Raw genomic sequence first — 12,591 nt, 5'->3', positions numbered from 1 at the left:
GCACAGTATTAACAAGATATCAGCAGTGCTATACTAACACCACTCGCTTATCCAAACACATATATATATATATATATATATATATATATATATATATATATATATATATATATATGTTACAATGCACACACGATATTTATATCCCACTCCCACCTAGCTCTAACTGTCCCTGTACACTAAAGGGTTACGTTTTGTACAGTTGGGGTAAATAGAGACAAGGGACGTGAAGGGTTAAATACCAAAGGAATATGCAGGTTGTAGTGAAGGAAAGGGTTACCAGGGAATGTGTAGGTGGTGTAAATGGTTAACCAGCGGAGTGCAGGAAAGGGTTAGCCAGCTAAAGGGTTAACCAGGGGGAAATGTGCAGGTAGGTGGGAAAGGGTTAACCAGGGGATGGTGTAATGTGCAGGGCTAGGATGGGGGTCAAAGGGTTGCTCGTTGTATAGGGGAAGGGGTTAATAAGCTCCTTGTCTAGGGGAGGTAAGAGTTAATCGGGAAAAATGCTCGTTGTATAGGGGAGGTAGAGAGAGAGGGGTGAAGGGTTAAACCAGGAGAAATGCTCATTGTGTAGGGGAAAGGGTTAAGTGTAGGTGAAGAGGGTGATACTTAGGCATTGGTGGAGCGGTGTTGGATCCGGAGGGAGCAGGAGAGGAGGTCTGTTAGTGTGGGCGAGCAAGAACAGAGAGCGAAGGCACCGGCGCAGGGCTAATTAAACCCAGCCGGAGCGCTTGCTCCTGAGCCAGGCGCAAGCACAATAGTGGCACTCGCGCCCGGCTCAAATCGGTCGGTGCTGTGATATGACGTCACCGCTCACCGTCATGAGCGCGTAGGGGGTTTTGTCTGGAGCAATTTCCCATGACCAGGGCAGTTTCTACAGCCCTGGCTCATGGGACATTGACAGATAGATATATATGTTTACATATATATATATATATATATATATATATATATATATATATATATTTATTTTCTTACCTTGTAGATCTATGGACTTTTCAGAAGCTCTAGCCCAGCCTGGTGTGGTCGACATTATAACAGCAGATGACTTTCCTGGCACCAGTGAGTGTACATTAGATGATGGAACAGTGCAAATATTGGCACGTGGAAAGGTAAGATAAAATAAGCCTTTTTCTAATCCCGGAGACCCTTTGAAGTAGTAGATCCACACAGAGCTCAAATCTTTAGCTATGCTCCCTGAAGATTTTTTTCCTCATTATTTCACTTCTTTTTACATATTTATTGTGTTTTAAAAGTATTATTTGTAGGGTATTTTTTAAATTCAGCAAGTAAATGGAGGTTGACATTTACCCTAAATCTTGTTCTACCCTGCAGGTACTATGTGTGGGTCAGGTTATCTGTGCAGTGTTGGCTAACACCCCAGATGAAGCAAAAAAGGCAGCGGCCAAAGTCAATATTGTTTATGAGAATTTGGAACCAGTTATTCTGACAATTGAGGTATGTTGTAATCTTTCAAGATCTGAATAATACAAATGGCAATAAAAAACTACTATAGATTGGAATATATATTAGCCACTCTCCAACAATGTCAAAGTTCTCAAACAGTGGCTGCAATATTGCAGGTCGAGGAGGGAACATTTTGTCATAACAGAGAGTATATTACAAAGTGTGAGCACAATATGTTTACAAGTTGTTTCCCAACTTCTGACATGTGAAAAGTTCTTATGGTTGGAGGTCCGTGCGCTTTGACTTCCACTGATCACTAGATCAAAGGGATTCTGACACTGATTCAGAGGTGAAGATGGGATTTTAAAGCAAACTTTCATGGAAATACATTTATCGGTCAACTCTTTGAGTTAATATTGTTCACTAGGCGTTCAGATTATACAAGTTTTCTAGCAAATGTACTACAAATATCGCTTATGATCCCACATGTTCTGTTTCTGTGTCCTGTATTGTCATCTATTTCATTTATACTTTATTTATTACATGCATGGATGTTTTTTTTTATATAGCAATAGGTACTTTTGACAGGTGCCTCAATAAAATTAAAGAGGACCTGCCACCTTTTTTTTGTGTGCACATTGTCATTTACAGTATTTAGAAAAAACTCCAAGTATAAACTGTATTTTGGCATAGAGGGGAGGGTCTCTCAAACTCAAGAGAACTACCCAACAGTTCTTAACCTATCTCCCGAACCATCCTAACAAACATTTAAAATATGATTTTGCTAAATCCCACAAAAAACTGAATAGGGGAGACCTCCTTATATATAAATTTGTTGTTATTATTTTTTCTCTCCTTGTGGGTGGTAATAGGCTGGGGGTGGTTTTGGGGGAACGAAAGTAAAATGTGATTTTGTATGTACAGTTTTCTATTTTGTCTAATAAAAAACAATAAAAACAAAAAATTAAGTTAAAATGAATATGATATTGTATGTGTGTGTGTCTTAAATTTTTTGTCTGTACTGACTGGGAGTGCACTAGAGTAGAAGTTGGACAGGCCAAGTGCTGCAACTTGAGTTGAGTCCTGCCAATGACAATGTTGACACCCATTGTGTATTTGAGATATGCACCAAAAATACCACTGTGAAATTATTTAAAAATGAAGTATAAATTAATATGTAAGTAATTCATGAGGATTCAAAATCTAAGGTTTCTTTATTAATTTTACATAGTCAAGCAAACTAAGATCATGCATCTTATATAACTGAAGGTAACCGTGAAACTTGAATTGGTTATTAATTCAACCATAGCGGTAGATATTCCATATGTAGTAATATATTTTTCTTGGTTTATACTCCAGGAAGCCATTAATAATAATTCATTCTACCAACCCCAAAGACAACTGGAGGTGGGGAATGTGGAAGAAGCATTTCAATCCGCTGATCAAGTCCATGAAGGTACAGAACTTGTAGCAGCTAATATATCTTCCATACTCTGTACTAGTTGTAGCATTCAAGCAAGACTTCTCAATATGGCCATTCTAGAGAATATATAAAGAATATATATATATATATATATATATATATATATATAAAAACAAAGCAAAAGCAGCACCGTTCTTCCAGTATCGGGTGCACAGGTTCTTGTTCAGACACACGACCAGTGTCCCAAATAGCCAGAAAGATCCAAAACACAAGACAGCACTCCAAGTTCAGTGAAAAATGGGATCACTTTAATCACCACTTGCGACGTTTCATTCCTACTCCATGGGGCCTGATTGCTTGAGAAAGGCCCCATGGAGTAGGGCTGAAACGTCGCAAGTGGGGATTAAAGTGATCCCATTTTTCACTGAACTTGGAGTGCTGTCTTGTGTTTTGGATTTTGCTATCTATATAGATAGATAGATAGATATCTATATATATATGTATGTAGATATATATAGATATGTGTATATATATATATACATATATGTATGTAGATATATATATATATATATATATATATATATATATATATATTCCCTATATAGTATCATTAAGTGAATCGTCCTCTTTAGCCGTCAACATAGTGCTGAAGGGCATTCGAAATTTACTATGTTTGCTTTGCAGGTCTGTAATCAGACACAAGCTGATAAATATCATAAATACGTTCTATAATAGCTTGTACTCTACAATCAGTAGTATGCTTGTGGGCTGTCTGATCTTTAGAACATAGTACACAGTGTATATATAGTATTTAATGGATGTTTGTGAACCAACTACCACTGCATAAACAATAATCTGGCTCCATAGGCGTAGCTAGGGCCTTTAGCACAGGGTGGCAAAACACATCTGAGTGGGCCCCAACCCAGTAGGCCCTCCACACAGTATGATGACCCTATAGTGCCCCCCACACAATACAATGCCCCCATAGATGCCCCTATACAGTATAATGTCCCTATAGCTGCCCACATACAGTATAATGCCCCTATAGCTGCCCATATACAGTATAATGCCCCATAGCTGCCCCCATACAGCATAATGCCCCCATAACTGCCCTCATACAGTATAATGCCCCATAGCTGCCCCATACAGTATAATTCCCCATATCTACCCTATACAGAATAATGCCCCCATAGCTGCTCTCATACAGTATAATGCTTCCATAGCTGCCCCCATACAGTATATTGCCCCGTAAGGGCCCCTCATACCCAGTATAATGCCCCCATAGTGCCTAATAAAGAAAAAAAAAAAATACTTACCTATCCCTGTTCACATGACGTGTGGAGGAGATCCCTCTGCTCCTCCGGTCTGTGCTGTGTGTGGCTCGGCACAGAGAGGCGCGATGACGTCACTACATCGTGTCTGCACCAAGCCACTCATGGCCGATATTACATAGTGAACGCTGGAGCGAGGAGCCGTCAGCTCCCTGCTCCAGCATTGGATTCAACTGTATCTGTGTCCTGAGATTGCAGATACAATTGAAACTGGGACATGCCACCGCTGGGGGACCGGCCCTGAGCCCCAAAATCTCTGTGGGCCCGGTAGCCACCACCCCCTGCCCCACCCCCACTATCTACGCCTCTGTCTTGCTTACACTCCTGCAAAGTCAAAGCTTTGAATCACTTACTCTCCAATCTGCATTTTACCAAGAAATAAATGATTCATTAAAAGCTTCCACTTCCATTTTTGCAATTAAAGATATACCAATCCTCTTCACTGCTAATTAACAATCACATGCTGCTCACAGATAGGGCAGCATGATTAGTGAGAGCAGGTCCACCTTAAAGGGGTATTCCAAGGGATATGGCTGCTGCCGCATTTAGACGGCAGATGGAGGTAGCCATGCATGTATATGCGCGTCTCTCTCCATTCTTTTCAAGATTTTTTTTATGTGATTAGTCACATAAATAATAAAAAACACCACCAAAATTTTTGTATATAATAAAAATCTAAATGAAATAATATATAATTTTTGGATGATACATTCTTTTTATGCTTTTTGTGAGCATTGCAGGTGAAGTCTATATAAGTGGCCAGGAACATTTCTATATGGAGACCCAGAGTATCCGAGCTGTCCCTAAAGGAGAAGATGGAGAAATGGACGTGTATTTGGCTACCCAAGATCCAACTCATACACAAGTAATGTAACATCAAGCGGATGTTTAGCAGGACTTCATGCCTTTGCTACTTATACCCTTTGCACTTGTTTTGCAACCAATCAGATTCTAGCTACCAATTTATTCTAGAGACACTTTCAGAATAACAGCTGTATCTAATTTATTAAATGACCATGTCACACAAAAATAATAGGAAAAGTAATTCACTATGAATACCTCCTCTAACAGGATCAGAAGATCAGCCAGTGTGGGTGGTACTACTAATCACAATACCAGCCACATAAAATTAAGTAATAGCCCCTAATTCATAATGTAATAGTCATATTACATAAATCCTAAGATAGTAATAATACTGTATAAGGCTACATTCACACAGGGCGGATACTCAGAGCGGATACACTGTGTGCTTTTACGCAGTGTGCTACAGGGAATTCCGGCCGAAAAACCGCACCAAATTGTGACGCAGTTTTCCGTCTGGAATGTCCGCTGCGGAACCATGCTCAGAAAGAAAAAAAAAAGGATACTTACCATGCCGACGCGTCCCCCTGACGTCATGACTCTCTGCCGCCCTGGAATGACATTTCATCCCATGTGACCACTGCAGCATGTAATTGGCTGCAGTGGTCACATGGGATGAAACGTCATCCCAGGGGGCCGGCCTGGACGAAGAAATACAGACTTCTGGATAAGTATAAGATTTTTTTTCTGAGTTATGTTTTTTCTGGTGGAATCGCTGCGATTCCACTGCAAAAAAACACATCTCATATTTTTTGCAGGATTTACCTTCCATTAAATTCAATGGGGAAATCCCGCAACAAATAAGCAGCGTTTACGCAGATACAATTAGCATGCTGCGGATTAAAAAAAACGTATTGCTTGTCAATTTCTGATCATTTTTTCCACTCATCATTTACGCAGCGTGTGGATGAGATTTGTTCAAATCTCATCCACTCTGCTGCTACTGCATTATACTGCGGATTTTCCGACTGTGGGGACTGGAACCCCATTGCGCTTTTTGTACGTCTAACAAATTCCTTTGAAGGGGTTTCCCCCACAAAACACAGGTATCCCCTATCCACGGGACCCCCAGCGATGAGGAGAACGGGGGAACAAAAGTCCCCCGAAGTGCTTCATGAGAATGAAGCGCTGGAGCGCATGCTCGACCAGCGATCCATTTATTTCTATAGGACTTCCGGAACCGCTGTCTCTGGCAGCTCCATAGAAATTGGGGCTCATTCAGACGAATGTAAAACTCATCCGTGTGCTGTGCGTGAAAATCACACACAGCACACTGACCCATTGATTTCAAGGAGTTTTAACGCAGCGTGTGTCCGTTGCGTAAAACTCACTGCATGTCCTATATTTGTACTTTTTTCACGCACCTATCGCCCATTGAAGTCAATGGATGCGTGAAAATCACGCACACAACACATGGATGCACATCCGTGTGCTGTGCTTGATTTACGCATCAATTCAATTGAAAATAATAATAAATAAAAAAAGGATGTGCTTTGCGAGTGCGTGAATAACGCATGCCCCTCGCAAAGCACACTGATACATAACGGACTAGATTCACGGCTGTTTTTCACGCGCGTGAAACTGATATGCTCATGTGAATGTAGCCGTAATGAAGGGAATACATGTGTTTGTGGGAAAACCCCTTTAAAGAGGCTCTGTCACCAGATTTTCAAACACCTATCTCCTATTGCAGCAGATCGGCGCTGCAATGTAGATAACAGTAACGTTTTTCTTTTTCAAAAACGAGCATTTTTGGCCAAGTTATGACCATTTTTATATTTATGCAAATGAGCCTTTCTTATGGACAACTGGGCGTTTTTAATCTTATTTCCAACTGGGCGTGTATTGTGTTCGTTACATCTGGGTGTGTTTACTTGTTTTACTAGCTGGGCTTTGTGAATGGAAGTGTATGATGCTGACGAATCAGCATCATCCACTTCTCTTCATTACCACCCAGCTTCTGGCAGTTCACAGACACACAGCGTGTTCTCGCTCGTACGACGGGATGAAGTTCCTGTGGGAGGAAGTGAGTGACGTCACAGCGTGATCTCGCGAGGACACGCTGTGTGTCTGTGCACTGCCAGAAGCTGGTAACGAAGAGAAGTGGATGATGCTGATTCGTCAGCATCATACACTTCCATTCACAACGCCCAGCTAGTAAAACAAGTAAACACACCCAGATGTAACGAACACAATACACGCCCAGTTGGAAATAAGATTAAAAACGCCCAGTTGTCCATAAGAAAGGCTCATTTGCATAAATATTTAATGCACCTAGTCGCACATTGACGTCAATGTGTGCGGGAAAACCACGGACAGCACACACTTACATTGGAAAAAAATTTTTAACCCTCATTTAAGTTGAAAATAAAAAAAGCCATTATCAAAGAAGTACTCGAATCCAACGTAGTCCAACGACCGATCCTGTAAAAAAACACAAAAAAAAAACCATTAGTAACACATGTGGTAAGCTTAGATACAGGGCCCATCAGACAGGATCAGACATGGGCCATGTATCTAAGAATACGATGTGGTAGGCTTAGATATAGAGTCCATGTGTGACACGGTCTGCTAGACCCTGTATCTACGCTTAACGCAAGGTAGGCTTAGATACAAGACCCCAGCAGACAGTAATCTTATACTGTATAAGATTACTGTCTGCTTGGGCCATGTATGTAAGCCTAACATGGAAGGCTTAGATACAGGGTCCATGTGTGATACTGTCTGTTAGACCCTGTATATAAGCCTACCACAAGGCATGCTTAGATACAGGACCCCAGCAGACAGCAATCTCATACTGTATAAGATTACTGTCCACTGGGGCCCTGTATCTAAGCCTAACGTGAAGGGCTTAGATACAGGGTCCATGTGTGATACTGTCTGTTAGAGCCTGTATCTAAGCCTACCACAAGGCATGCTTAGATCCAAGACCCCAGCAGACAGTAATCTTATGCTGTATAAGATTACTGTCTGCTGGGGCCCTGTATCTAAGCCTAACATGGAAGGCTTAGATACAGGGTCCATGTGTGATACAGTCTGTTAGACCCTGTATCTAAGCCTACCACAAGGCATGCTGAGATACTGGACCCCAGCAGACAGTAATCTTATACTGTATAAGATTACTGTCTGCCGGAGCCCTGTATCTAAGCCTAACGTGGAGGGCTTAGGTACAGGGTCCATGTGTTATACTGTCTGTTAGACCCTGTATCTAAGCCTACCACAAGGCAGGCTTCGATACAGGACCCCAGCAGACCGTAACGGTACACTTACCTCCTCTTCGGCTCCGGGTGCAGCGGATGTCCCAACATCATCTAGCATCGTGACGTCATCCGTGGCGCACAGCGTCCTGACGTCAAATCGCGAGAAGACATAAGGACTTCTGCTGCGCTCGGGAAGAAAGATGGGTAAGTATGTGTCGTTACTATAGTAACAGGGGATCGTGTATTTGATTACATAGGCCTCAGTTACTATAGTAACTTCTACAGATACGGTGCGGGCGGCCGCGCCCTGGTCGCAATTGCGACCGCTGTGACTTAGTCGCAATTGCGACCGCTGTGACACGAATATGCCAGTCGCCAGGGATCCGGGACACCGGGCCAAAGATCCGGTGCTTGGGCCCGGTGCTATCGACGACCCTGGTTGCGCTCCATCAGACCACAAAAAACCTCATTCATCCGTGTTTCATCAGGACTCATGAATCCACAACAATTCACCAGTATTGGTGAATCCGCAAATCCGGACTGTAAAATCACATATTCTGAGTTTTTGCAGTCCAGATTTGCGGCCTCACACCGATCCGTGTAAATCACGGTCATGTGCATGGGGCCATAGAAAAGAATGGGTCCGCAATTTATCAGCAAAAATGTGGATAAGAGCATGGTCGTGTGAATAAGGCCTTAGTAACGCATATTGATTTAGTGTTCTACAAGTAAATAACAGATATTTGTTATAACAACACGTAATTATCATCATTCATATGTTTTATAGAGCCTTTTGTGTGCAGCATTGAACGTACCCGCCAACAGGATTGCATGTCATGTAAAGAGAGTTGGAGGGGCTTTTGGGGGAAAAGCTACAAAAACAGGACATCTTGCAGCAATTACTGCAGTTGCTGCCAACAAGTAAGTGATCTTGTATGCAACAATGTGTATTTATGTTCTGCAGAACATCCCTGGTGTAGCCCACATTTTTTTATGCTGCATTTTCAATCCCCTTATATTCTTTTTATATTGGGTCTCTTCATTAAGAGAACCACCCCTCTGGAAAAAACTACAGTTTTGGATGGACGTCTCAAAAAAGTTTCACCATTGCTTTTTTCTTAATCAATTTCACAAATTTTTACTATTATGATTTTTCATTAATGAATCCTACCTACCTTTTCCCTTCCTCATTCACTGTTATTAATAAGACAACACTCTAGGTTGTGATCGCAATTTGAGTCACGTTACGCCTTGATCTCCATGCAGGTTCAAATCAGGTGGGGGGGGGGGCGAGCTGCTCGGAGAAGTAACAGATACACTGAGACGTTTCTCAAGGCAAAATACTTCTGACTTTATTTAACCGTAGTGGTCGCTTTTATAGCATCACACAAAAACACTCCATAACATATGAGTCATCTGTATATTCAATAAAACCCATTGGTGGAACACAAGGTATTCCCTTTTATGCTTAGGGGGGTTGGTCAAGTGATTGACCGCCATCTGTTCGCAATTTCAAAAGAGACAGCAGAGCAGCTGCAAACTATTTCCTCTCTTAACCTTTCTAAAATACCCATTCTATTGTAACACATGTTCTCCTCTATAACATTTCACTCCTTGGGGCCCCAGATACATTATACATATATTTATTCCATAACAATCCCTCCTTTTGTGATTTTACCAACACCTAAATTCCAATGCTACTTCTATCTCCTGATAGCAAGGCTTCGATCCATTTCTTCACTTGATTCACACAGGTATGTAGGTGGGGTAATCTCACAACACTCTTTCATCATAATGTATAGGCCTCTGTTTGAATGCTTCCCTTATTTTGCAAAATGTATAACAATTGAAACATGTAAGCAATATAAACAATATTATGAAACATATCAAGGGTTGGAATAACACATGCAGTATCTTAGTGGCAGTGGGGGAAAATCCTGTAAAAACGTCATACTAGTGATGGGCACTGGCATCTTTTATTGCTGACGATAAATTTATTACTTCCCTAGCTGCTATTGTAGCCAATACTTTCACTTTACTTAGAGTTACATTATGGGCTGCTATCAATTTCTTTACGTCTTTAGACTTTTGTAACACTTGTTTTAACTCTTCCAGTGGCAAACTAAAATTTCCATAGGGCAAAGGTTCAGGTACCCATACAGTGGACATTATTTCTTCTAAAGTAGGCAGGAACACTATAGTTTGGTTCCCCCAAGTCAAATGCGTCACATTGTATAGACATCCTGAAAATGGTCCTATGAGATTAAACTGGCTAAGGGTCTGCTTGTTGTTAGTTATTAAACATACATGCTGTGGACCTACTTCAATATAAACCTGTAGGTTAGCTTGTGGGATTATAGTGAGTGCGCATACATTATCCTGGTGCTGCATTAGACAGGGTTCATATATCCCTGACTGCTGATTACATACATATCCTTGCTCTGTTAATTGGCACAAATCTATATTCCTTGTCTTATTTTGAGAATCTATGTGTGTTCTCTTCATTTCTGGCATCCAATATTGTCCTAATAATGTCACCGGATCAATCATTACCATTGGCATAACAATAAATTTGCATAATAGAGTAGGATTTTTCACATTGAATGCTATTAGTCTTCCTGCACACCATTTAGGGGCACACTCAGTATACTCAGGCTGGAACAATAACCACGTATCATTTCTCTCTCCTATGGGCAGAATGTCTGTCCATTGCCTAACATGACTACTAAACAATTTATTCTTAAAATTATTCATCTGTTCTTGTTGCCACATCGTTTTAAGCGTACATACTGTCCAATTTACAAAAGTTGATACATTCTGTAATGTTCTATATTCGGTTAGCATACTTTCATTAAAAACATTTAGAAACAGTTCATCTATAGCTAACCCTTTCTGTTGTATGGCAAAGGTAGTAGGTAACCATGAGGCACCTATCCTTAATGCAGTAGATGTGTCGTCTCCCACTGAGTTTAATTTGTTCATAACTGTTTCTAACTGTATACCATTCAATACTCCTAATCCCGTTCCTGCCCCTCCTAATAGCGGGTCATACCATTCTCTTTTTTGTCTATGACAGCTGGGGGATTCAGGGAAGGAAATATTGAAGTGTACATTCTTTTTCTGCTGTTGGGTTACAGCGCTCTTACAAGTGTGTGGGATTCTTTCCAGACTTTGTTCTGTTATATGTGGCTTAAAACTATCTCTTAAAATTGTTATCAAGAATACAAAATATCTTCTATTTCTTATTTGGCTATTATTCATACATAATATCATCCCATCAGTTTCTTTTATTACAATCGTAGAGTTGAGCCTCTCCTTGTTGCATCTTTCATAAATCTTATTTATCATTTCATTTCTATTTTTACTGGTTGTATATTTCTATAGATACTGTAAATCTGGTTCATAACAACAAAACAACAGCCCCGGCGTCTCTTCTTGTATGCTAATGTTGGCTGTTTTGTCTATGTGAAGGTACACAGTCCCTCCATGTGGTCCTTTTTTCCAAGTCCCTTCGGTTGTAGTCACATTTGTAGTATAACACGGGTCATTGGCCTTACAGGTGTAGTTACCCTGCTTTCTATCCACTGTGGCATTCGCCCACCCTGTCCTGAACTGTTCCAGTGATTCTGTACTGATTACGTGTACAGGAGTAGCAGTTCTGCCTTTTTGTATAAGAGCACACGCAACAACCGCCGCAACAACCGCAAAGATCTTCATTCTTCTGGCTGAAGAACCTTTTTACAATGACTGGCGTGAATCCAGCTTGCCTTTCCTTCGAGCTTCATTGAGGTGCTTGTAACGAGTAGGACTTGAAAAGGACCATCAAACCGTGGCTCAAGGCTCTTCCTCACGTGTCTTTTGACAACGACCCAATCTCCTGGTTCTAGCTTATACGTCAACTGAATCAGGACCTGGAATGGAAGCAAAGACTTGTGCATGCACCTTGGTCAATTGTTTGTTCAGCGTTTATACATAATCTGTTAGTCTACCATACTGCATTTGGAGCACCTGTGGAAAATAACATCCTAATCTGGGAGCCGACCCAAATAAGATCTCATATGGGCTGAGACCTGTTCTTTTTGTGGGCGTGTATCTTACTGAGAACAAGGCTAATGGTAGACACTCGGTCCATGGTTTCCCGGTTTCTACCATTACTTTTTGGATTTTCAATTTGAGAGTCCCATTTAGTCTCTCAACCTTCCCACTACTTTGTGGATGGTATGGTGTATGTAGGGCTTGACTTATGCCTAGAGCTGACAACACATAGTTCATGATTTCACCCGTAAAATGAGTTCCTCTGTCGCTCTTGATCACCTCTGGAACTCCATATCTGCACACCACCTCGTTGATCAGTTTCTTTGCTGGGGCTACG

The 12,591-nt window shown here is 41.2% G+C and overlaps 1 protein-coding gene across 1 annotated transcript in view; it reads left to right on the top strand.

Annotated features, from left to right (window-relative positions):
• Nucleotides 1–12,591, top strand: part of LOC142655529 (aldehyde oxidase-like) — a 90,513-nt gene that overhangs the window by 40,517 nt on the left and 37,405 nt on the right. The window contains exons 18-22 of the mRNA XM_075829787.1: nt 983–1,109; nt 1,333–1,455; nt 2,764–2,860; nt 4,899–5,023; nt 9,007–9,140. Of these exons, the coding sequence (XP_075685902.1) occupies nt 983–1,109; nt 1,333–1,455; nt 2,764–2,860; nt 4,899–5,023; nt 9,007–9,140 (606 nt within the window). The remainder of the gene's footprint in view (nt 1–982; nt 1,110–1,332; nt 1,456–2,763; nt 2,861–4,898; nt 5,024–9,006; nt 9,141–12,591) is intronic.

Source organism: Rhinoderma darwinii, chromosome 6 (genome assembly GCF_050947455.1).
Source record: "Rhinoderma darwinii isolate aRhiDar2 chromosome 6, aRhiDar2.hap1, whole genome shotgun sequence".
Classification (NCBI taxonomy): Eukaryota; Metazoa; Chordata; class Amphibia; order Anura; family Rhinodermatidae; genus Rhinoderma; species Rhinoderma darwinii.
The sequence above is the reverse complement of the archived record's forward strand: the minus strand, read 5'-3'. Positions and strand labels throughout refer to the sequence as shown.